We start from the raw sequence: 27,243 nt of genomic DNA on the forward strand, positions 1-27,243 counted from the left end.
TTAGTTTCAGCGGTTAACTATAAAAATCTGTTTCACCAATTAGTTTCAGTCAGTGGTTTCACCAGCTAGTTTTAGCTATTCGTTCCAGCTATGCATTTCACCAGTAAGTTCCAGACATTAATTGTCTGTAGCTAGTTTCCGCCATTAGTTTCGCCAGTTAGTTCCAGACATTAACCGTCTGTAGTTAGTTTCCGCCATTAGTTTCACCAGTTAGTTCCAAAAAGTCATGGTACCAGAAGGTTTCAGATCCTAGTGTCAGCAGCGATACATTCTTGAAGTTGCTTTCAAAAGGCAATTTCAAGAATTTGTTTCAGCAATAAATGAGTAGAGAATCCAGAGTCAAATGAAGCAGGGTCAGAACCAGATTTGGAGGGGCCATTGGCATCGTGTCAATGTGCTCCTCCCAACTAGCTCTGCTTTTGGCAACCATGGCAGACACCATTTGCTTTCTCCATTGGTTTCCAGGGACACTACCCTCAAACGAGCTCCTGGACAGAATTGAGTGGTGATGCTTTTGAATGGGAGTTAAGCTTGGTATCCATCAGGGTTGCCACCCAGCCTGCCATCTTAAGCTACCTAAAATGTATTGCCTTAGCCCACAGATTTATGAAAGGAATACATTTCATAGGTCTTTGTGCTGTGTCATTACATTCAGGGTAAATGAAAATGGCAGGCAAGGTGACGACTACTTACTCTTTAAAACCATGTGATTCAACCCCCAGTTTCAGTATTATGAGAGAGGTAAAATAACATATCTCCACACAATGCATACTTTTAAAAAATCTCATTTCCCCCCCCCCCCCTTTATATTAAAACATTTTTCCTCATGGGAAGTTGCTTCAGCCTTGTGATCGTTTTGATTGCCCATTTCTGCAGCTTTTCCAGTTCTACACCACCTTTTTTGAAACGTGGAAACCAGAACTATATACAGTATTCCAAGCACAATAGATTTCCACAAAGGCTTTGTGATATGTCCCCCCCCCGCCCAATTTCCTAATGACCTCCAGCATGGAATTTGCCTTTTTAATGGGTGATGCACTCTGAGTTGATATTTCAGTTGAGCCATCTACCATGATCCCAAGATCTTTTCCATCATGAATCTGTGGTGTTTAAGACATCATTTGGAATCTTAGGATCGCCTCTCCCAATATGCTCCCAATAGGTATCACATTACATTGAATCATATTTGCTATTTTGTTGCAGGCTCAGCTGGAGGTGCTCACATAAATCCCCAAATGACTTAGGCCTCCAAATATCTAAGAGAGCACCTCTTTATCTTTAGATGCTCTCAGGTGTCAAGATCAGCAGAGGCGCTCCCCGTGATACTTCCATTGCCTTCCGATGTTTGGGATGGTGGTGACCCAGGAGATGGCATTCTCTCTGGCAGCTCCTAGACTGTGAAATTCCGTCCCCAGAGAGGCGTGTTTGGCACCATCATTTTAGATTTCTCTCCCCCCATATGCTGAAGACACTCCTCTTCACCCTGGTCTTTGACACTTCACACACACACACACACACACACACACACACACACACACACACAGAGAGAGAGAGAGAGAGAGAGAGAGAGGACCCACCCTATTACTGTGACTGTCATTTGTTTTAAATTATTTAATATTGTATTTCAAATTGTTGTAATTCGCCCTGTGATCTTATGGTTGTTGTTATTATCTCAGTGCAGAGGTCAACAACCTAAGGCCCATGGGCAGGTTGCGGCCTATGAACTTCTTGGAACCGGACCATGGCCGTTCCGTGGATCGGTTTGGGGATTCCGTGCTCCTCCCCGTGGCGCCAATTTTTTCCCCTCACTGTGGGGACCGACTTCTGGGTTGGAAGAGCGCTGCAAAGAGCGTGTGCACACGGGCGCTCCTCACCCGGAAGAACGCCTGTACGCATGAGTATACCCTATTTACGGCGCACTTCCGGGATGGAGGAACGCCTTTGCTCATGCACACATGCTATTTCCAGTGCTCTTCCAACCCAGAAGAATTCCGGAAATAGCTTGAGCTTACGCATGGGCACGCATGGGCGCACACTCTCCGGCCCACCGAGAGGTTTGCTGGGGAGTAGACCAGATTGGCCTCAAAAAACGTTGCTGACCCCTGTCCTAGTTCCTTGGAGAAAGTCATCAGTTTTACATGAGACTTAATGGTCATGGCTTTCCCCCAAAAATTCTGGGAAATGTCATTAGGTGAGGCAACTAAGAATTCCCTAGTCCTCCTACCAATAAAACACACACACACACAACCCTCTAAAACAAACTCCTAGACCTTAAGTGGGCAGTAGGTGGGAGTTAAGCTTGGTATCCATCATGGTTGCCACCCAGCCTGCCATCTTAAGTTGCCTAAATTGTAATGCCTTAGACCACCGACGTATGACATCAATACATTGCATAGAGCTTTACCAGTACATTAAGGGTAATTTAAAATAGCAGGCTCGGTGACTACCACAGGCTACGGCTGTACCTTGGTTTTGAACGCCTTGGTACTCGTCAATTTAGGCTCCCAAACATGCCAGATATATATTTTCAGGACTCACCCTATTCTTGTGATTGTTTAATATTGCGTTTTAAATTTGGCCAGGGGTTTTATGGTTGCTGTTATAATTATTTTAGTGCCTTGGAGAAAGGCATGAGCTTTACACTGCCCAGTTCTGTCCAGTCATGGAGCTGCAGAGCATGGCAGGTGCTGTTCAGGAGGGAAACTCCCACATCTCATGTTCCTGTTCCTGGTTGCTGCCCTGCCCACATTAATATACGCAGCTCAGCTCAAAGTTTTCCCCACGTAGGATAATTAACTGCAGTGAGACACTGCATGGAACAGTTTGCTGAAGGGAGAAAGGAGGGCAAGGTCTGCCTCCTGTTCATAATCATAGAAGCTTGGGCAGTGGCCAGAACCGAATGAGGTAAAGCTAGAAAACAAAGAATAACAATTAATAAATTCCAGCTGTGCTGTTATTCACAAAAGGTGAGTGAAAAAATAGTAAATCCATCTTTTATTATCATACAGGGTCTTTTCTGTGCTGGCTCCACCTCTTTCGAATTTCTTCCTAGTAGGGTGACTAACCTTCAGGCATCTTGAAAGGCATTCAAGAATTATATGGCTTGATTGGCATTCCCACTCACAGGATGGAAGTTGTGCTTTTGGGTTGCTGAGTCTTTCGATTTATTTATTTTTGTGACTCTATTCTGTTTTAGGTTTTAGTAATAAACTTGTAGGTTTTTATTGCTGTGATTTACTTCGGACAGGATTTGGCTGGAAAAGCAGCATATAAATAATTTAAAATAAACAATATGAATCAAACCTTTCTTAACAATGCTTAGGAATTCCTGAGAACCAACAATAATTGCTCAGAGTTAGGTAAAATCCATCCATTACTGTTCTACCGTTCACTTTTTCTAAAAGCATTTCCTGGTGGCCTGGTGAGATTTGCCCTGGTCCCAGTCCAATTAACTCCTGGGTTGCTCATAGGACTCAAACTAGAATTAGAAAAGCCAGCCAGTGAATCTGCTGTATCAGCCAAAAGCAACCACATATTCTGAAAAACGGGATTCAGGGATTTGGGGTTCAAAATTCTCATGGCTATTATTTTCCCACTTATGCTTTTGCTGCTAGATCTGCGGTGAGCTACCTTCCATGGACCTCTCTATAGGTACTGCGCTCTTCTTGATTTTCTCCAGCTACCTCTCGGATGCAAAAACCCGAAACTATACAATTGAACTCTCAGTGCCGAATGGAGGGCCATGGGGTGAATGGGGACCCATAGAATTCTGTCGCAAAGGGTATGCAAATGGATTCACATTGAAGGTAGATACCTCCTTGTGTCCTCCTTTTCATTTTTTTATAAGATATTTATTGAGGTTTTACAAAAACATAAGTTTACAAAAAAAGAGATACAAAAAAGAGAACATACAAAAATACAAAAAAAAAAGAAAAAGGAAGAATAAAAATACAAAATACAAAAAACAAATATATAAAAAAGAATTAAAAGCAGATCCATTTTTGTAGCTTTAAACTCATTAGCTTGTTTCCTTGGCTCCCTCACACCTCCCCTTTTTGTATTCCCATTTAAATAATCAAATCAGCAAATCCTTACCCTCTTTCGTTTGTCTTAACTCTATATCTTAACATATTATAACTCTATATTTTCATCCATTTATCAATTCATTTTTGCATATTCTTATTAACTTTGTTGCTAATGCCACTTATTTCCAATCCAAACATCATTTTAACATTCATTAATTTTACAATATTTCTGAAGATAGTCTTTAAATTTCTTCCAGTCTTCCTCCACCAACTCTTCTCCCAGGTCTCGGATTCTGCCAGTCATTTCCGCCAATTCCATATAGTCCATCACCTTCATCTGCCACTCTTCCAGGGTGGGTAGCTCTTGTGTCTTCCAATACTTTGCAATAAGTATTCTTGCTGCTGTTGTTGCGTACATAAAGAAAGTTCTATCCTTCTTTGGCACCAATTGGCCGACTATGCCCAGGAGAAAGGCCTCTGGTTTCTTCAGGAAGGTATATTTAAATACCTTTTTCATTTCATTATATATCATCTCCCAGAAAGCCTTAATCTTTGGGCATGTCCACCAAAGGTGAAAGAACGTACCTTCATTTTCTTTACATTTCCAACATTTATTATCGGGCAAATGACAGATTTTTGTGAGCTTGACTGGTGTCATGTACCACCTATATATCATTTTCATAATATTCTCTCTTAAGGCATTACATGCCGTAAATTTCATACCGGTGGTCCACAACTGTTCCCAGTCAGCAAACATAATGTTATGACCAATATCTTGTGCCCATTTGATCATTGCAGATTTAACCGTTTCATCCAGCGTATTCCATTTTAACAGCAAGTTATACATTCTTGAAAGTATCTTAGTTTTGGGATCTAACAGTTCAGTTTCCAATTTTGATTTTTCCACCTGGAAGCCAATTTTTTTATCCAAATTATAGGCCTCTCTTATTTGATAATAATGAAGCCAGTCTCGCACTTTGTCTTTTAATTTCTCAAAACTCTGCAATTTCAATTTCTCTCCTTCTTGTTCCAATATTTCCCAATATTTCGGCCATTTGGCCTCCATATTGAGCTTTTTCTGAGCCTTTGCTTCCATTGGTGACAACCACCTTGGGGTTTTATTTTCCAATAAGTCTTTGTATCTTATCCAAACATTAAACAATGCTTTCCTGACAATATGGTTTTTAAATGCTTTATGTGCTTTAACCTTGTCGTACCACAAATATGCATGCCACCCAAAAACATTGTTAAAACCTTCTAAGTCCAAAATGTCTGTGTTCTCAAGAAGCAGCCAGTCTTTCAACCAGCAGAATGCTGCTGATTCATAGTATAGTTTAAGGTCTGGCAGGGCAAATCCGCCTCTTTCCTTTGCATCGGTTAATATTTTAAATTTTATTCTGGGCTTCTTGCCCTGCCAGACAAATCTAGAAATATCTCTCTGCCACTTCTTGAAACAGTCCATCTTGTCCAAAATTTGCAGTGATTGAAACAAAAATAGCATTTTTGGCAATACATTCATCTTTATAGCTGCTATTCGACCCAACAAGGAAAGCTTCAAATTTGACCATATTTCTAAATCTTTTTTCACTTCTGTCCAACATTTCTCATAGTTGTCTTTAAATAAATTTAAGTTCTTAGCAGTCACATTAACCCCCAAATATTTTACTTTCTTAACTAATACAAAAAATTTTTTTTTCCTTCCAGTAGCACCTTAAAGACCAACTAAGTTAGTTCTTGGTATGAGCTTTCGGTTAATATTTTAAATTTTATTCTGGGCTTCTTGCCCTGCCAGACAAATCTAGAAATATCTCTCTGCCACTTCTTGAAACAGTCCATCTTGTCCAAAATTTGCAGTGATTGAAACAAAAATAGCATTTTTGGCAATACATTCATCTTTATAGCTGCTATTCGACCCAACAAGGAAAGCTTCAAATTTGACCATATTTCTAAATCTTTTTTCACTTCTGTCCAACATTTCTCATAGTTGTCTTTAAATAAATTTAAGTTCTTAGCAGTCACATTAACCCCCAAATATTTTACTTTCTTAACTAATACAAAAAATTTTTTTTTCCTTCCAGTAGCACCTTAAAGACCAACTAAGTTAGTTCTTGGTATGAGCTTTCGTGTGCAGGCACACTTCTTCAGATACACTGCAGTGTATCTGAAGAAGTGTGCATGCACACGAAAGCTCATACCAAGAACTAACTTAGTTGGTCTTTAAGATGCTACTGGAAGGAAAAAAATTTTTTTTGTTTTGACTATGGCAGACCAACACGGCTACCTATCTGTTTCTTAACTAATGTTAAACCTGTCTCCTTCTGAAACCTCTCTTTCTCAATCGGTGTTAAATTTATCTCAAGAACTTTAGTTTTTAATTTATTCAGCTTGAATCCTGCCACATGACCAAATTCTTGAATCAGTTCTAATACTCTTTTCGTGCTAGATTCTGGCTCCTGTAACGTCAAAACTAGGTCATCTGCAAAGGCTTTCAATTTGTATTGTTTGGCTCCGACCTGAATACCTTTGATCAGACGGTCCCTTCTAATCATATTTAGCAAAACCTCCAGGACCGAAATAAAAAGCAATGGGGAAATTGGGCAACCTTGTCGTGTCCCTTTCTCTATCTTAAATTCCTCTGTCATCACATTATTGACTATTAGCTTAGCCTTTTGTTCTGAGTAAATTGCACTTATACCATTTTCAAACCCTTGACCAACCCCCATCCCCTGAAGATTTTTCTTCATAAAACTCCAAGAAATATTATCGAAGGCTTTCTCCGCATCTATAAAAATTAAAACTGCTTTGGTATTAATGTTCACTTGCAACTTCTCCAAAATGTTAATTATATTCCTCGTATTGTCAAACAGGTGTCTGCCTGGGAGAAAGCCAGCTTGGTCCTTATGAATTTCTTCCACTAATATTTTTTTAATCTATTAGCCAAAATGCCAGCAAATATTTTGTAATCCACATTAAGCAAGGATATGGGGCGGTAGTTCTTAAGTTGCGTCTTTTCAAACTCAGTTTTCGGTATGAGTGTAATATAAGCTTCCTTCCACGACTCTGGTGCCTTTTTCCCCTCTAAAATTTCATTACAAACCTCCTTTAGTGGCCGAATTAGCCAGTCTTTCAATGATCTATAGTATTTGGAGGTTAGACCATCTGGCCCTGGAGATTTACCCAACTGCATGTTCTGGATGGCACCTTCAACCTCCTGTTCTGTGATTTTATGATTCAACATTGTCTTATTTTCTTGAGAGATTTTTTGTAATCCATTTGTTCTTAGAAATTAGTCTAAATCAGTCTCTTTCTGTGGCTCTTGTGTATATAGTTGTTTGAAGTATCTCTGGAAGCACTTTCTAATCTCCAATGGATTCTGTATGTTCTTTCCTTCTACATCCAAATTTGTAATGGTGTTTAATTTTTGCCTTTTTTTCATCTGCCAAGCTAGCAGTTTCCCACATTTATTAGCCGATTCAAATGTCTTTTGTCTCATCTGCTTGATTTTCCATTCTACTTCCTGATTTATCATTTTCATGTATTGTACTTGATATAACTTTATTTCTCACAGAATCTCTTGCGACTTTGATTTCGCTCTTAATTTCTTCTCTCCTTCTTTTATTTTTTCCAAAATTTTATCTTTTTTCTCATTTTGAATTCTCTTCTTTATTGCATTCTGTTGAATCAGAAACCCTCTCATGACCGCTTTGCTTGCGTCCCAGATTATTCTTTTTTCAACCGTAGTATTCAAGTTTATCTTGAAATAATCTCTCAAGATTTTTTTGGGCCTTCTTGGTAACCTCTTGATCTCTAAATAAGGTGTCATTCATCCTCCATCTGAAGGAACCGATTGGTGTTAGTTTCATCTCCATCCTCACCGCATTATGGTCGGAGCAAGTTTTTGGGCAAATTTCCACTTTTCGAGTCTTGGGTGCCAGTCCTCTAGTTATCCATATTTGGTCAATTCTTGTCCATGTCATGTTGGCTTCAGAAAAGAATGTTCCCTCTCTTCCAAGGGGGTTCTTAGTTCTCCAAATGTCAATCAAATCCATATTGTCAGTCAGTTCAAAAAAGGTTTTTGGTAGTCTGCCATCTTTAGTTACAACCTGTCTCTGCGACTTATCCATGTTTGTAGATACCACTCCATTCATATCTCCCATCATAATAATGTTATAGTCCATGTAGTCAAACAATGTCTCATGCAATTTCCTAAAAAATTCAGATTTCCCCTCATTTGGTGCATAAACTCCTACAATCAAAAAATTTTCTCCTTGTGATTGAATCTCAATTGCAACAAATCTTCCTTTTGTGTCCTCCTTTTCAGGCACCTTGGTGCCAAGTAGCTGTGACAATAAGTATGAATGGACAAAGTCCTGGGGCGGCTCTGCTCAGCTGACCTCCATCTAACTAAGTTGCTTGGTGGTGAGGTCATTATGATGCAAACGTACTGGCGGAACACATGGGCCCTTCAGCATTTGAGGTTCTTCTTCATGTGCCTTCTCTGTGAGAGGTCTGGAGGACAGCAACACAAGAATGGGTCTTTTATGTGGTGGCTCCTTACTTGTGGAATGCTCTCCCCAGAGACGTTTGCCTGGTGCCTCTGTTACATATCTTTACGTGCCTGGCAAAAGCATTCCTCTTCTCCCAGGGCTTTGGCTAATTATACTGTTGGGGGGTATTGTTTTGGTTTGTTATCATGGCATCTATTCTTGTGTTTTCACATTGTAAACCACCCTGTGATCTTCAGATGAAGGGTAGTATAGAAATTTAATACATGATGATGATGATATTGCACCATGCCAATTACACCTGAACATAGTTCCCATAATTGCTGGGGGAGCGTAACATGAATTCAGTTCATTTTGAGGCAGAACTTTGAATGATTTCTAGTTCATCTTCAAGTTCCTTCTCTTACATGTGTTATTTACACCTTAGACCCTTTGAGCATTTAAGCTTAAATATCATATTTTTGAGGGGAAAGAAAACAAACTATTCATATTCTGCTGTGTGTGGAATGATGGTTCCTTAGTCTTCTTAAGCAAATTTTATGCATCAATATAACAGCTTGTGACATTCTGGAGGCCGAAATATTTTTTGCTGAGGACATACTTGAATTGAACTGTGAACTGAAATAGTTCATTTTGTAAAGGTGCAAACATGAACTGGAATTAGTTCTTTTGGGGGCATGTCAAATGAGATCCTTTTCAAATCAAACTTTCCAAGCTCTGTACAATACTGTCAAATTCAGCCTGCCAATCTAGTGTGGGTGAAATTCCTCCTGAAAATGCTGTGCTTTGCTATTAATGTGGTCTTATTGCAGTCACAGCTTCTCTTCTCCCCCAGGTAGACCCATGGGAACGTTTTCAAGTATTTAAAGATGATACATCTCTGAATGGCATCCGCCTTTCTTGCACGGATGGCTCGGAAATTCAGTCTGCTGTTGGACCGTGAGTAGCTTTAAATATTCCATTCCTTGGCTTTGTTGTTAGAAAGAAGTATGGAACCAAATCTGGCAAGTTCTTGCCTTTTCCCTGAGTTCTTGAGAAGGATACATCTTGAATTATGGTGACTTATTCATGGGCTGCCAAACCTGAGTGCATCAACAACGCAACAGGGAGGGATGTGATAAAGTAGCGAAATGCAATGTAGCAAAAGACAGTTGCTCAACATTCGGATGTAGTTTCCTTCCCCAGGAATTAATCATTGAGCTAACAAAATTAAATAAAACAGAATTCCATTCTACATCTATTTCCATATGAGGTGAATAAAATGTGAAGAGAATGCATACATGCAACATTACCTGTGTAACAAAATGTAGGCCGTATTAGTTTGGAACAAGGGTAAAAAATGACAAAATAACTCATCTAATCACATTTGAGCGTCTGCCCATGCGCGAGCAGCAAAACCCGGAAGTTACTTCTGGGTCGCCGCAGAGTGTAACCTGAGAAATGCTCAACCTGAAGCACATTTAACCCAAGGTATGACTGTACCCTCCATATTTCCTCAAATCATAGCTCCCAGGATTCTTTGGGGGAAGCCATGTGCTTCAAATATGTGCTGAATGGGCATTGAATGTATGGTGAAGACATGACTTGAGCAAACATTTCTTCAGAGTATTAACACCACTATCTTTGTCAGGTATGGAACATGGACAAAGAAGGAGACTTGTCCTGAGGGCAGTCTAATCTCATTTTCTCTGAGAGTACAAGAAGAACGAGGAACTCTTTTGGATGACATATCAGCTGACAATATCAGGTTCAGCTGCCAACATGGGGCTGTCCTGACAGGTCATTCAACTAACTGGGGTACTTTTGGCCCATGGAGTGCAATCTGTCCTCAAGGTGCCATATGTGGAATTCGGACCAAAGTGGAACCTCAGATGGAAAAAGGCGACAACACAGCACTTAACGATGTGAAGTTCTACTGCTGCGACTGAACCATGTGGGTTTCACCCGACAATAGCTCAGTTCCCTGTGCCCCAATGGCTCCATGGCATGAAACTTAATAATAAAATGTATTCCCAATGAAGAGTTCTGCGTGTCTTTTTTTGATGCACTGTGCCTTAAATCTTCATGTATGGCTTGTTAACAAAGCCATTTAAATCTTGGTAACGCTTTATTGAGGAAGCGGAACACAACGTTGTATAACTTGAGGAGAAAGCAACAGAGAGGCTTTTGTCTTTTTTAGGTCAGGCACCGGACATAGCAGGAAGGCTATCAAGTATACATAACAGGGGGGAACTCCCTCAGATCTACACAGCCAGTCAGAGCACTCGCTACCTCAGTGAGTGCCGTGCCACTTTGCTTGGTTGTTAAGCAAAACCTCAGCCAGCCCTCCTGGTCTGCTGACTTACTAATAACAGAATGAATGCTAAAGTCACACACAGCACAATCTCTGCTGTGGCAATTCCATCATGGCTGCTGGATAGGAGGCCAACCATAGGATTGGAGAGAGGTCAGATAAGGATGAATGGACACAGAAGAATGTAAGAAGAGGCCCACTGCATCGTACGAAAGGTGACTACCCAGATGCATTTCTGGTGTTCAGAAAGGGCACAACAATTTTGCCCCCCCCATAAAGAGGTCAACAACTTTTGTGTCCAGATTTTCACTTTTTGAAATATAGCAACCCTAGTTCAGAGGGGAAAAGGGGGTGGAACAGGAAAATTCCCATTTACATGTGTCCTGAACCACAATGTAAGTGGCTTCCACAGAGGAGCCACAGAAAGAATGTGGCTGGTCAAGGGAGCCATGGACTCAAAGAGGTTGAAAACCACTGCAGTGGACAAGGAGGTGTGTGTGTGTGTGTGTGTGTGTGTAAAAACTAGCCTACTATACAAAGGTAACATTTCTTTCTTGTTTTTGCTATACCTCCTTTTGCCCACCCACCTTGGCAAGTGGTGGCCCTCCAGCTAAAAAAGGCTCCAGAGCCCTGCTGTAAAGCACGGTAGACAATGCTGGGCTGTGGTGCTAGACGTAACACCACCATCCCACCTTAAAATATGTCCTTTTGATTCAGACAGCCATGCCCACCCCACTCCAAATGCCAATGGACTCCTTGGTCTGGATGCACTTATGAAAGGCAACTAGTAGTGGGAGTGCAGTAGGCACAGATCAAAGGTAGGTTTTCATCTGCTCTGCTCTGCTCAGCTAAGGAGCACGACAGCATGGCAGGTGAACGACAGATGACTTGTACTTCCCATTGCCCTGCCCCCTTTTCACTCCCGGGCCCATATTCGCATTTCCCTGCTCCCTCTCTTTCTGGCTGCTTTGCCGTGAGACGGTAAGTAGAATCCCATGGTTCTGCTTGCTCTGGGGAGAAGGCAGGGCAAGGACTGCAATGACAATTGTTTAACTGGGTTTTGTAACCATCTATTATATTCCTGTAGCCAACCTGACCTGGGACATTGCTATTAATATTATCTATTTTTAATTTCTTACCTACCATAAGGGCACAGGGCAGGTTACAGCAGTTTGAAATGACGGCATTAAGATCAGATGAAAACAAATATAAATAGGTTCAAGTTCAGCATATGAGAAGTGGTATAATGAATGTTCCAGACGCATCTCTGTGGTAAAGGGTGCTTCAGTAATCTTATATTTTAACTGGGGGGGGGGGGGATGAATAGATAACTAAATGGAACCCAGCCAGAATTATACAACTGGTGGAAATCCAGCAGTGTTCTTTCAATATGTTTATTTGACTTTATTTTTCTCCTACACATTTAGAATGGCCTGAAGCCATTGGAGTGGTTTGCATTGTGATAAAAATGAGATAAAACCCAAACAATGCAAGCTCTAAAAGCCATAAAAGTGCTTGAAACAAAATCCAAAACAAATGAACCTGTTTCTACAAAAGGGAAGCCCCATGCAAAAGTATAATTACTATTCTATAAATAACTTTCCTCAAGGAAAGCCTTCCAGAACAAAAACGTATTCAAGTTGGCAACGTTAGCATAATGAAGCTATTTACGTCTATTTATTTATAAGGTAAGGGGCACTTTTCAAAGACTTTATCAGAAGCTTCATTCCCCGCCCCCCCCAGTTGGGTGGGAGAAGGTACCGTAAATCCCAAAGGGTTTGCCCTTTCAGAGTAGGGGCATTTCCAACCTGCTTAGAATCAGAGGCATTCTGCACAAGATATATTTCATTCACAGCAGTGGCGTAGCGTGGGGGTGCAGGGGGCCCCGGCCGCACCGGGCGCTACATCTGGGAGTTAGGGTTAGGGGGCGCAAATCCACGGGTTAGGGGGCACAAATTACTTACCTTGCCCCGGGTGCTGACAACCCACGCTACGCCACTGATTCACAGTGCCTATAGGAGGGCTACAGATTAAGTCATTCATCATTTTAACAATGGTGTCACATGTTGTCAGTCATATGCCCATATCAGCAGTCTGGAATTTCTGAACTGGGCCCAATACAGCGCATTGCAGTAATCCAGCATCACATGGACTTCGGTGGTCAAGCTATCCCTATATTGCTGGTTTATAGCCGAGAATGATCAGCTGAGGCATGCTAGTGGTTAGCAACCTACTTGTGTGCAGTATTAAAAACTCCCATTGTTCTAGGCACATTATGTGATGGAATTTCATTAGCGCAGAGTGGAAACAAAAGAGGACCTTTTTCTGCCTCCCCACTTCCAGCTTCTCTCTGAAGACTGGAGAAGAGACCCTCTGAAGAATATAAGGGGGGTGGGCAGGGGAAGGACTAGACCATGTGAAAAACATAATATTTTAGCTTCAGCTCATTCATTTTCAGCTTTGTATTCTTGCTACAAAAAAGTGCACCTAAACATTCCGTTATTGCGCCCTAACCTAGGTTTAAGGGGCCATTTAGCTCCTAGCTTTCATAGATCGGTTTCTAACACTGCTTGTGTGATAACATGCCCTGATGAACAGCAATGTAAAACCGTCCTAATATCAGATCTGGGGAGGCCACAAGTGCAGTTTCTGGTAATTAAGGCTGCAAAAACGAACAACAACCACCGTGCTTCTTTGATTAGGAGGAACAGAACCCAGTGTTCTCTGTTATGAGACTCGTAGTGACCCTTTCTGATATGACTTTTACTAATCGGGATTGTAAATCTTCTGAGGAGCATGGAACATTTCAGTAACATAAAAGCATGCACTGGAACATAGCACACTAGTGACTAAGGTGGAGCTTTCTGAATCTCCTTTGGTGAAAATTGAAGTAGCTAGAGCAGATTGTCCCCTGCCCTCAACAACTTTTTTGGGCTCATGGACACATTTGGAATTTTGAGATGGTGTCATGGGCACTTTCACAAAATGGGTGTTGGGTGGGTGGATGTGGCAAGCCCCCAAATAATAGTCTGGGCAATTACCAAAGTTACTCTTGCAATAGGCTACTTGTTTTAGCAGAAAAGCAAACTATTCAGACTAAAATACAGGTAGCTTGCTCAGACACCTGGGCAGAAGGCCAAGGTGGGACCTGAGGCTCAAAGCACAAAGTCTCTCTGCCAATCTTTTTCTCTCTCTTTAGCAGCCAACCCATCCATGGATGGCCAAAGACATTTTGCCACTCGCAAATGGACAAAGCGGGGTTCAATGCCAGTGCCAGACAGCCAACCCCTTTGGAATTGTCCTCATCAGGGACTGACTACTGGGAACCTTTCTCACTCTCCATAGGCCATTTTTGACAGGAAGTTGTCACCTCATGATGTCTGGAGACTGATAAACCACCCTGCCTAACTCTCAAAAATGGGCTGCAGAGGGTGGGGCAGTTTTGGACCAGGGTCTCATGCTGAAGAAAAGGTTTTCCACCCTTGTTCTAAAGGATAAAACAGAAATTCCCTGCAGTGGCAGATGAGTCACTGCTGCTTACTTAGAAGCAGGAGGAAGAGGAAAGAGGGAGGAGGGAGAGTGGTACAGGTCAAATGGACTGACAAGGAGCACAAGATTAGCTCTGCTGGAGTGTTTGCACTGCACCATCTTCCCTGCTGCCTCACTCCTCTTCCTCCTGATAAGCAGCAGCGACCCATCTGCAAGGAGGTCAGCGAAGCTTCTGCATCCCAGCATGCTACCTTCTGCTGATGCCCTTAATGTGCACATGGTGACTATGTCACTGATAGTAAAGACCAATTGTTGCCTGTCATGTTTTATACTAGATTCATAAAGACACCCTGCCCAAATTTTCAGACTACATGTTCTCATGGCTACCTTTCTTCAACTATGTTTCCCCATCTAGGACAAAGGAGGACTCCTCAATATGGATGTTTCCATCACTGCTGTGGTCTTCCCAATCATTTTCTGCTACCTCTGGGAAGTAGAGGCCCGAGGTTATGACTCCGTCATCTCCGTGCTAAATGGAGCACCATGGGGTCTTTGGGGGAAAAAAGAATTTTGCTCCTTTGGTTTTGCTACTGGTTTCTCACTGAAGGTAAAACTTGACTTGTATCCTGCTTTCCAGACAACCACACAACTGGTTATCTCTGATGAATCTGCCCTCCTTTCTTCCCACAAAGTTATATTCATCTCTAGGAAAGTGTCTTAGTGTGAACCAGAAAACAGGCCCAGAATTGGCAAAACATTAATCAACAATGCAAACTTACATTGGCTGCATGCCACTTTAACCTGCATGGCTTTTGTCAGTGCATCCTGGGAATTGTAGTTTGTGAAGGAGCTAGCAGTGCAGACCCTCCAAGTATCCCTATTTTCCAGGGGAGGTCCTCGATTTACAGAAGCCGTCCCAGTTTCTGACTTGATCCTGGAATGTCCCACTTTTCCTTAGGATGCCCCTATTTTCATCAGGGAAATGCTGGAGAATATAGACCATCACATGTTACCTGCCCCAGGTCAGTTCTCCCGTGACTGGCAACATCTGTCCAGAGTGTCAGACAGGAGACTCTTCCAGGCTTAAGATGCCAATGACTGAATCTGAGACCTTTTGCATGCAAAACATATGCTCTGCCCCTGAGCATGTAGCCCATCCCAGGTGCCATCTGGTGGTGGCAGGAAGAACTTTGTGAAATTGTGTTCGTTTAGGAATGGCAGGCAGGGCCAGCCCTATCACTAGGCAAATTGAGGCAGTTGCCAGTCCAGCCAGTCCTTGATTTTGGGAAAAAAGCATCAGCTAGCAAGGAAGTCCAAGGTGAAATCACTTCCGATTCACCATGTCCAATAAACTCAAAACATACCAGGCTCCAAGAACAGCATTACAACGATCATTTACTAAAATGCCCTTATTTCAATGTACTGGCATCAACACTGTTCTTCAGCTCAATTCTGAATCTTCTTAGAATCTTTCCCCCGCAGAATTGCTCACAATCCTTTCTTACATAACACAGGTCCTGAAAGACCTACATTGGCTCCCAGTACATTTCCGGGCACAATTCAAAGTGTTGGTGCTGACCTTTAAAACCTAAACTGCCTTGGCCCAGTATACCTGAAGGAGCATCTCCACCCCCATCGTTCAGCCCGGACACTGAGGTCCAACTCCAAGGGCCTTCTGGTGGTTCCCTCACTGCAAGAAGCAAAGTTACAGGGAACCAGGCGGAAGGCCTTTGAGTAGTGGCACCCGCCCTGTGGAACGCCCTCCCATCAGATGTCAAGGAAATAAACAACTATCAGACTTTTAGAAGACATTTGAAGGCAGCCCTGTTTAGGGAAGTTTTTAATATTGGATGAAACATTGTATTTTAATATTCTGCTGGAAGCCGTCCAGAGTGGCTGGGGAAACCCAGCCAGATGGGTGGGGTATGAATAATAAATTTATTACTATTATTATTTGATTATCTGTCTTGTAAGACATTTTTCTGTGGGAGTCCTGGGAGTCTCTCTAACCTGTTCAGGGCTGCCCTAGACCTATAGGCTACTATAATACAGAATTCAGTTTGTGAGCCCAAAGTTTCTGTTAAGTTTCTTAGTATTTCAGGCTTACATGAAAGGGCACACATTTCGCCCTTATATCTTTAACAAGCCTATTTCACTCAATCCTCTTCCTTTGGAGGGTGCTTGAGGGAACTTTTTGTTCACTCTGAGTCCCCCCCCCTCCTGATTATATTCAATTCCCCACCATGTTGGTAGCCCAAGTGAGTGCCAAAGGACTCTTACTTTATCACAGTCTCTCTTCCTCTTTGACACCAGGTGGAACCATATCAAGGAGGTGGAAGGAAAGATGATGATACAGCCCTAAATGGCATCCGATTGTTCTGCAATGATGATTCATATATTTCGTCCGCTGTTGGGGAGTGAGCATCTCTATCTTTTTTTTTTAGCTGTCACCATAATTTAGGCTTTCCCCCTGTGCCAATCTTGTTTTATATATATATATATATATATATATATATATATATATATATATATATATATATGTTGCTCCCTCTTCGCTTTTTATTTTAGTAGCAGTGGGAATGAGGGTTCATAAATTCTGTGGCCAGTAGATGACAAGTCTACTTCCTCTGCCTTTGTGTGGATGACTACATTCTAGTCACCAACCACAGGGTTACGATACCTGGACAAAACCAACGTTTGGAAGTTGCCTTAGGACCAATCAACTCCACAGAGAGACAGTTTGGCCTCCGTTCTTCTTAGGTCCAAAAGAACTGATCTGGCCAGGACCTAGCAAACCAGAAATAACTTCACCTCACATTTCTCTCTTATTGAGAGTTATATCCAGAAGTGGCTTGCCTGGTGCGATGGAGATACAATGCCAGGAGGGAGAGGGGAAGGGTGAGGAGGCAGGGACAATGGCATAGTGCAGTTGGGCTGCCAGGAGTCCCAGACTGTTGTGCCGTGGCAACTTCCCCTCTGTCTTGCCCCAACTCTCTCCCATACCAGGAAGGACTGTGACTCTGCTGCTTCCAGTTACATCTTCGGAAAGGCAGAATGAAAACAGCCCCATAATTTCTGGAATGTATGCAGTGGCTCAGATAACTCTTTGTACTCAGTAGTGTGGTAAAGCAGACAGACACTGCATGAATAACAAGGCCTTGGACAAAGTTAAATAAAAAAACTTAGCTTTCACTCAAGGTTTTGTTGAGGGTTTTTTTTGGTAAAGCAGCAGTTTTAAGCACTCATTGTGAAGATATTCATAGGAAATGCCTCCCCCATTTGTTTTAGAAAAGTAGGGACAAATAACCTAGGAGAAAATGAAAATATAGGAAAAATGCATCCAGGCAAACCTAACCTAGATTATTTCACTACTAAAAAAAATCTGTATCTGAGTCACCCTGTTCCTCCCCCGTTTCGCCCCCCCTTCAGCCTATGTTTTAGGCTGAACTGCTAAACCGCTCTGTATAAAACAAAGCTCTTTTGTTTCTGCATTCATTGAAATGGGAAATGTAAAAACGGCTATAGCTTTGTCCCCTTTTGGACAAGTGGATGAAATACTCAGGCACAAGAGGGTTTATTAGCCTGCCAAATTACAGACAAATGGATTCAGGGCCTTTGGGGGGGCAAGTAGCAGGGATTCGCTTTCCTTTTTAATCAAAGAGAAACAGAGATATTACATTAGAAAACATAAAGCTATACAGAAAAGTACAGAAACAGATGAACACGAAACTTTGTGGAGGCTCTCATCTGACTTGGTGTGGTGGTATTGACTTGTGCTTTGACTCAAGAGGAAGGAGATATCCCCCTCCCCCAAAAAATTGCTTCAGTTTTCCTTGGTCTTGATTTGCTGTTAATCAATTGTATGTTCTCATTAATTACATTTGAGGTATCAGTCATTTGGGAGAACATTCAACATCCCATGAGCAATGGCACCTCCCCTTCTTCTTCCTCCTCCTGCAGCCCCTTCCAACTCTCTAGAGCAGATCTGAGGGGATGAGGAGTAGGTGGTTATAGACAGAGGAAACGGAAGGGTACAGCTGATATAAAAATCTGAATATATTTCTCTTTTATATCTTTTTTAATTTTCAATTTTGCATTTCGAAATAAACACAAACTTTAAAATCAAAAATAAATAAATCTGAATATATTTCTCAAGCCAGCTTTGTCATCTTTGGCAGATGGGGAGCATGGTCTGAGATTCAGTATTGCCCTGTACCATCCAAGCTTAAGGCCTTCTCCCTGAGAGTGGAAGTACCGCAAGGACTTGGGGATGACACTGCAGCAAACAACATCATGTTCATGTGTAGCGATGACTCCAAGCTAAAAGGCAACTCGCATGAATGGGGAACCTTTGGCCCATGGAGCTCTCCCTGCCACACCGGTTCCTATATATGTGGCATCCAGACAAAGGTTGAGTTTCCACAAGGGCCCGAAGATGACACTGCACTTAATGACATTAAGTTCTATTGCTGCAAAGGAAATTTTGGCATATTTCGTTAACATTCCTGCAGATTTGCTAGCTTATGAATTTGTCCTCTATTAAACCTTACCTTTAACCGGGGAGCTGTGTCTTTTTTTATAAAAAAAAAATCTGACGCACTAGACTCATTTTTCAGCCCTCTGATGGGAGGAGAACCCAAGGAGGGCAGAGACATAAAAGGGGGGCAGAAATATATAAGCGCTGATTGTCAGATTTGGAGACAGCAGGGGAAGTCGTGTTCTTTAGCCCCTCAGGGATGTACAGTCCTAGTCAGATCATAAGGTCCAAACTCAGCACTGTCACAATAAAAAGGTAACGGTAAAGGACCTCTGGACGGTTAAGGCCAGTGAAACTTGACTATGGGGTGCGGCGCTCATCTTGCTTCAGGCCGAGGGAGTCAGCGTTTGTCTGGCTCATGTGGCCAGCATTGTCTAAACCACTTTTGGTGCAACGGGACAATGTGACGGAAGCCAGGCCCCATGAAAACACCCTTTACCTTCCCGTCGCAGTGGTACCTGTTTATCTACTTGCACTGGCATGCTTTCAAACTGCCAGGTTGGCAGGAGCTGGGACAGAGCAACAGGAGCTCACCTCCAGCGGCGTAGCTAGCGGCTCGGGCATCTGGGGTGGCACAAATGCCCTGCACCCTGTGGAACAAATTATTTGCGTCAGTCTTCACAGCAGATGTTGGACAGATTCATATGCCTTGATCACTAAGTTTCTAGGAGGAGACTGGAAGAAACCAATCAAGTAGGCACAATGAAGTCACCTCTGTTAAATCTGAAATTTTTGGGGAAATTGCAAATTTAAAAATTGGCATCATTGTGTCTAGATAATCTGCAACAGAGAGTTCTGAAATTACTGAAATGTAAGAATGTTGATCTTCTAAGAAAAATATACAAGTGATCACTAATGCCAGCACCTGTATTGGAAGACTAGAAAGTAGCCAACCTAACATCAAATCACTAATAAGAGATCTAAGTGAGCTAGGAAATTGCGTGCCCATTAGCCTAACTTCTGTCCTGTGTAAATTGGTGTAAAGCATACTTGAAACTAGAATGGTTACATATTGGAGAATACTTGCTGAGGGAGAATAATCCTAACTTCTGCAAAAGAAATCATAGAATTGGAAGTCTTTCTTCACCTATTGTCAGGGAACTGCCATCGGAGCCAAGAGTGGAGGTAAGGCTCCCCAACGATGCAGGAGAAGGGACCAGCAGGGAGAGAGAGAACACTTCCTTTGGGGAAGGAAATCGGCGTGACACCAGGAAGAAAGGGGAGCAGGGAAGGACTTCAGAGAGATGGCTCCAAGACTCTTCCGCAGAGACCAGCGGGGAGAGCCCAGGACCTCCGCTGGCCACGCCCACTCTGCGCAGAAGACTTCCACGCAGGGAGGCTAGGCGGAGACTTGGCGTCAAGCAGCTTTTATGTTGGAAGAAGTTCAGGAAACACCCACTGACGGATTCTGCCAGTGACTGACACAGCCATGGAGAAAGGGCTGTCCAGCCAGGGAAAGGTTTAGCCGGACAACGTTGCCTAGAGCAGCAGCCCCCTTACGCATGAGCAACCCCAATTCCCTTTACACCTATCTTTTAGAATTTTTGAGAGTATTAACATGTAGATAATCTGCCCAGCTGCCGCATTTGGCCTACATGGGGGTGTGTGTAATGTCATGGCTTGCCAGCTGCATCTAGTTCCCCAACCCTGCAACAGACATTGTATACAGTGGTACTTCGGGTTAAGAACTTAATTCGTTCTGGAGGTCCATTCTTAACCTGAAACTGTTCTTAACCTGAGGTGCCACTTTAGCTAATGGGGCCTCCAGTTGCCGCCGCGCCGCCAGAGCACGATTTCTGTTCTCATTCTGAAGCAAGGTTCTTAACCCGAGGTACTATTTCTGGGTTAGCGGAGTCTGTAACCTGAAGTGTCTGTAACCCGAGGTACCACTGTACAGTCATACCTCGGGTTGAAGTCGCTTCAGGTTAAGCCTTTTCGGGTTGCGCTCCGCAGCAACCCAGAAGTAACGGAGTGCATTACTTCCGGGTTTCGCCGCTCGTGCATCTGCAGACGCTCAAAATGATGTCATGCGCATGCGCAGAAGCGGCGAATCGCGACCCGTGCATGCTCAGACATGGGTTACGTTCACTTCAGGATGCGAATGGGGCTCCGGAACGGATTCTGTTCACATCCAGAGGTACCATTGTACTTGGAATTTCAAAAAGCATTTAACCAACTTGCTTTTAACCAAAAAAGCTTGTTTCCTACTGCTCTGGAGGGCAAGACTCAAACCAATGGCTTCAAGTTCCAAGAAAGGAGATTCCGTCTAAGCATCAGGAAAACCTTTCTGACAGTAAGAGCTGTTTGACAGTGTCACGGACTCCCTCGAGAGGAAGTAGATTCTCCATTATTGGAGGTTTTTAAGCAGAGGTTGGATGCTTTGGCTGAGATTCCTGCATTGTAGGGGGCTGGACTAGATGATGCCTGGGATCCCTTCCAACTCTTAATTCTATGAACTCTGGTCTTCATAAGTTATCATAATTCATGGATGATAAGACTACACCAGTGTGGTGTAGTGGTTAAGAGCAGTAGACTCGTAATCTGGTGAACCGAGTTCGCTTCCCTGCTCCTCCACATGCAGCTGCTGGGTGACCTTGGGCCAGTCACACTTCTCTGAAGTCTCTCAGCCCCACTCACCTCACAGAGTGTTTGTTGTGGGGGAGGAAGGGAAAGGAGAATGTTAGCCGCTTTGAGACTCCTTCGGGTAATAATAATAATAATAATAATAAATTTTATTTATATCCCGCCCTCCCCAGCCGAAGCCGGGCTCAGGGCGGCTAACAACAATCAAATAATCAAACAATCAAATAAACCAACATTCTAAAAATATTTCATTATAAAAATTAATTAAAATCAAGTTGATGGCAACCATTAAGTAAAACTCTGTGCAGGTTGCCAGAGGAGGGAGTCAGGCTGCGCCCTGACCAAAGGCCTGGTGGAACAACTCTGTCTTGCAGGCCCTGCGGAAAGATGTCAGGTCCCGCAGGGCCCTAGTCTCTTGTGACAGAGTGTTCCACCAGATTGGAGCCGCAGCCGAGAAGGCCCTGGCTCTAGTTGAGGCCAGCCTAACCTCTCTGAGGCCTGGGACCTTCAGGATGTTTTTATTTGCAGACCGTAGGTTTCTTTGTGGGGCATACAAGGAGAGGCGGTCCCGTAGGTACGAGGGTCCTAGGCCGTATAGGGCTTTAAAGGTTAAAACCAGCACCTTAAACCTGATCCTGTACTCCACCGGGAGCCAGTGCAGCTGATATAGCACCGGATGAATGTGGTCTCGCAGCGAAGACCCCATAAGGAGTCTCGTCGCGGCATTCTGCACCCGCTGGAGTTTCTGGGTCAGTCTCAAGGGCAGCCCCACGTAGAGCGAGTTACAATAATCCAGTCTGGAGGTGACCGTCGCATGGATCACAGTGGCTAGGTCAGGGCGAGAGAGATAAGGGGCCAACTGCTTAGCTTGGCGGAGATGAAAAAATGCCGCCTTTGTTATAGCTGTAATCTGCGCCTCCATAGAGAGGGAGGTATCGAAGATTACACCCAAACTCTTAACGGACAGTGCTGGCACTAACTGCACCCCCGCAAGAGATGGGAGTTGCCCCCTCAATCCCATATCGTCCTGTCCCAGCCAGAGGACCTCTGTCTTCGAAGGATTTAACTTCAACCGGCTCCCACGTAACCATCCAGCCACAGCCTCCAGGCATCTGGTCAGTGTGTCTGGGGCCGAGTCAGGATGGCCATCCATCAACAGATAGAGTTGGGTGTCATCGGCATACTGATGGCAACCCAGCCCAAAACTCCAAACAAGCTGGGCGAGGGGGCGCATAAAGATGTTAAAAAGCATCGGGGAGAGAATCGCACCCTGAGGCACTCCACACACCAAGGAGTGGCGCGATGACAATTCCCCCCCAAGCGCCACCCTCTGTCCCCGACCAGAGAGAAACGAGCGCAGCCATTGGAGGACTGTGCCCTGGATCCCCACGTCGGCAAGGCAGTGGTCTAGGAGTTCGTGATCGACCATGTCGAAGGCTGCTGACAGGTCTAGAAGAATCAGCAGCCCTGATCCGCCTCGATCCAGCTGCCTGCGGAGATCATCTGTTAGGGCGACCAGAGCCGTTTCGGTCCCATGACCAGCGCGGAAGCCGGACTGGAATGGATCGAGAGCCGATGTTTCATCCAGAAACCTACCAAGCTGTTCAGCAACCGCTCTCTCAATCACCTTACCCAGGAATGGAAGATTCGAAACCGGGCGGTAATTGGACAGATCTAAGGGATCTAATGATGTTTTCTTTAAGAGCGGACGCACCACTGCCTCCTTCAGTTCCCCTGGGAATATCCCGGAGCCAAGGGACAAATTGATGATATCCCCCAGGGGGGCCCGCACCTCATCTGGACACGCTCTAATCAGCCACGACGGGCACGGGTCAAGAGGACAGGTGGTGGGCTTTCCAGCTTGGAGGAGTCTGTCCACATCAGCTGGATATATCCGGTCAAAGTGGTCCAATACTGGACCCGAGGACAGTCGAGGGGCCTCCAGTTCCTTTATTGTATCCAAATTGGCAGGAAGGTCATGGCGGAGCAACAGGATAGTGATAAAGCGGGATATCAAATCCAAACTCTTCTACTAACCCTGATACCCACATTCTACCTGCACTGCTAGGGCCTCTAAGATTCTGAATGCCACTTGCTGGAAGCTGCAGGAGGAGAGAGTGCTGTTACTTCCAGGTGCTACATGCAGGCTTCTTAAAGGCACCTGACTGACCACTGTGAGAAAAGGATGTTGGCCCTGGTGGGCTGCTGCCCTGATCCAACCAGTTCTTCTGTTCTTATGGATCAACAACTAGTACAAGAGCAGAACACACAGAGTGAAAATAAATGGATAGTTTTTGCAATGGAAAGAAGTAATAATGAGACTCCCACTCCCAATGATTTCTATTGTGGCCAGTGATACTCAATTTAGTTATAAGTCATCTGGAGTCATGTGTGTGTGTGTACGTGCATGCGTGTGCAAGGTAGCCAGCTTTGCAGGTGACACATATGGGCAAAAATATTAACTTCACATTACACTGATGGGTACATAAATTGATGCAGACTGACCAAAATAGGTCTTGGGGTCAAGATGCATAGCTCAGTCAGTGAAGATATCTGCTTCGTTGTACTGCGACAGTGAAGAAGGCAAACTCCATGCTGGGTATTATTAGGAGAGGGGTTGAAAATGGAATGGCCAATATATTGATGGTTTTATATAACTCCATGGTGTGCAGCCCTGGTCAGTCAGCACAGGACTAGGGAAAAGTGCAGAAAGGAACAACTTAAATAATCAAGAGCTGAAACATTTCTCATCCGAGGCATTTCACTTCGGAGGTGGGAAAACTGGGGGTGTTTATGATAGAAGTTTATTACATTTTGCACTGTGTGCATTCTCTTCCCTCTGCCTTGATAAGGATTTGTCGATAAGGAGTTCAGGCTCTTGACTGGAAGCAGATATGGGGCAATCAAAAGCAAGCAGTTCTTCACCAACAAATAACAAGTGGAACAGACTGCCAGAGGTTCAGATAGTTAAAATGAAATCAGACAAATTTATACAGAGCATTGAAGGATTCTCCAGATCCTCAAGGCACTGTTCAGGCATTCACCTGAATACACAAAAGCTCAAAGCAGCAACAGGGGCATGCACTCGTCGAGCCCCCAGTGTCCCTGAGGCCAACATACCCTCAATCCCCAACCTTCTCTGTGCTGTCCAGAGAAGATTAGCATGCATGTGAGGAGAATTCTCTGTGCGATCAGGGAGCCTGATAAAGCTAACATCAGCAGAGGCCCCCTGCACACATTTTTCCTGCCCATCAAAGTGAAGGTCAGGGACTGGGGTGAGGGGGCAACATACATGAGCATGTTGGGAGCAGGACTTGCACAACTGTCATTGTGCTTCGAGCATCCCTGTGTTTGGCTTTTGCGTGTTTCTTTAACAAAGTTGCACCCTGCCTCTGCACCTTTTAGGTCTCCAGAGGGGCTTACAAATATGTTTGAATAATTGCCAGAATTAGACTCTTGCTGCACAAAACATGTGGAAGCCCACTCAGGCTGAGACTAAAAACAACTTCATTATGCTTTATTGAGTCTGTTTAATTGACTACGGCATAAGCTTTACCCAACGCCAGCTTGTATGTGTTGTCAAGAACTGTTTGGTGGGTTAATTAACCCTGTTTGCTTTTTTTTGCGTTTCATTTGCTTCTGACCTCACATAAACCAGTTTTAACAAAGACCAATAACAGAGATGGGTGCAGCACAGAATCTTACACCGAAAACTAACACGGAAGAGCTTTCCCCAGTTCCCTTCTCACTGTACACACAGCACATCCATTGTGTTGTATTTGTACAGGATGTTGTCCTAGGACCAGTTTCTGCATGTGCAGATCTTAATCAATCTAAGAAAAGTTACAAATTAATCATGAAGCAGTACAAGATGTTACAGTATGATACAAAGGAGTACAGCAGAACACAAAGGGCTCAGGATAGAATCACAATTGCCCCCCCCCCCAATCAAATGGCTGAAGTTCTTAACAGCAGCTTCAACCATGCTAAAAATTATGGCCTCGGCCCAGTATACCTGAAGGAGGTCCAGCGCTGAGGGCCTTTTGGCGGTTCCCTCACTGTGAGAAGCAAACCTACGGGGAACCAGGCAGAGGGCCTGGTTCAGTAGTGGCGCCCACCCTGTGGAATGCCCTCCCATCAGATATCAAAGAGATAAAGGGAAGTTTTTAATGTGTGACATTTTAATGTAATTTTAATCTTTGTTGGAAGCTGCCCAGAGTGGCTGGGGAAACCCAGCCAGATGGGCGGGGTACAAATAAATTATTATTATTACCCAGTCTATATTCATATTAAAAAGAATTTTTTTCCCTTTTTCCTTTTGGCGTGCATAACCTGGACAGGACTGGCAGACAATTTCTATCACAAAAATGTTTTTTGTTTTTTTTTAAAGTACAGACTGAAATTACTAAAGTCAAGCAATGCCACCCTGTCCTCAATTGTGCTGGTTGAAAGGATATAGGCTATGGTCAGGCAGAGCAATTCTATATGGGAAGTGGGGATGGGCAAAGAAAGGGATGAGCCACCACTTCCCAAGACCGACTGGGTATTATTTTGAATAGGAAACCACCCCAAATGCATTGGCAGAAAGGTTGCTGTCAGGGACTGGGCGGAGGAGGGGGAGGAATGGTGGATACTGCCTCCTCAGCCTCAACCTGCCAGTATAGATTATGCCCCATGGAGGACCTTAAGGTCCACAAATGACAACATTTTGGTGGTCCCAGGTCGCAAGGTGGTTAGATTGGTCTCAACTAGGGCCAGGGCCTTTTCAGTACTGGCCCCGACTTGGTGGAACGCTCTGTCACAAGAGACTAGGGCCCTGCGGGACTTGGCGTCTTTCCGCAGGGCCTGCAAGACAGAGCTGTTCTGCCTGATCTTTGGTTTGGACTCAGTCTGACCCTTATGTTTCCCTCCCCTTATGGTTTTGATCTATGGGCTACTTTTAAAATGAGGCTGCATTTTTGTAGCACCCTGCTTGTGGTTAACGCTTAGCTGGAATGAAATATTCAACACAGCAATAGAGAAATTAAAATAATAATTTATTTGTCAGACAAATAAATGATAGGCACAGTGGTATATGGTTACCAAAGCTCTGCCCATCCTCCAGCCCTGATGGCCAGCACTTATATTTCCTCAACCCAGCCCCCTTGCTCCTCCTTTGGCTGCCTCTGTCCAATCAGCCTGGTTGAAATTCCTATTGGCTGTTTGCTAGAACCAATCATAAAAGATACACCCATTTCCTATTACCTTTTATGGGAGACAAAGAGCTATATTTCCTTCTATCCATAAATGGCAAACAAGTAGCCATATATCTTACATTTGCCTCGACAAGGCACCTTAATTACCAGATCACCTTTTGCCCTTGTTGCCCCTCCATTCCAAAATAGATGGCTAAAACAGATGGCTCATGGTCTTACATTTTGTCTTAAACAGAGATCTTGGGTTCACATTCTCACACACCATCAATGAAATAAGAATCTAACATAAGAATCTAACATTTCTTACTTTCTAAATCCTTTGCATAATTACATTTAAGCCAACAAATCTCATACATTAACATAGATAGCTTTTTAGAAGAAAAGGCCTTTGCAAAGTAAAACTCTTCAGTTTACACCCCCCTTTCCCGGCCAGCTGCTTTTCCCATTAGCTCTTGCCCTTTAACCTTAGGAAAATGTGGCTAGTCTCTAACGGGAGGCACATGGTATTATTTTCTGTTAAACAATAAATCCTACTATTTACTAACTCTTAATTAGTGTTTTTGCAGCTTGATTTTATTCTGTAATCTGTAGGGTCAGTGTAACCTTTGCTCCCAGC

General features: G+C 43.6%; 1 protein-coding gene across 1 annotated transcript; it reads left to right on the forward strand.

Moving 5' to 3' along the window:
- Positions 1–2,829: 2,829 nt before the first annotated feature.
- On the forward strand, positions 2,830–18,812 carry LOC310761827 (uncharacterized protein; the record flags this gene model as incomplete). Its single annotated transcript, XM_083612024.1, has 8 exons — positions 2,830–2,966; positions 3,615–3,806; positions 9,366–9,469; positions 10,161–10,450; positions 13,342–13,475; positions 14,728–14,919; positions 16,626–16,729; positions 18,491–18,812. Exons 2-8 carry the CDS (start codon positions 3,636–3,638, stop codon positions 18,810–18,812), a joined length of 1,317 nt encoding a protein of 438 aa, XP_083468150.1. The 5' UTR covers positions 2,830–2,966; positions 3,615–3,635.
- Positions 18,813–27,243: the final 8,431 nt, after the last annotated feature.

Source organism: Podarcis filfolensis (assembly GCF_964270895.1).
Source record: "Podarcis filfolensis genome assembly, chromosome: 4".
Lineage (NCBI taxonomy): Eukaryota > Metazoa > Chordata > Lepidosauria > Squamata > Lacertidae > Podarcis > Podarcis filfolensis.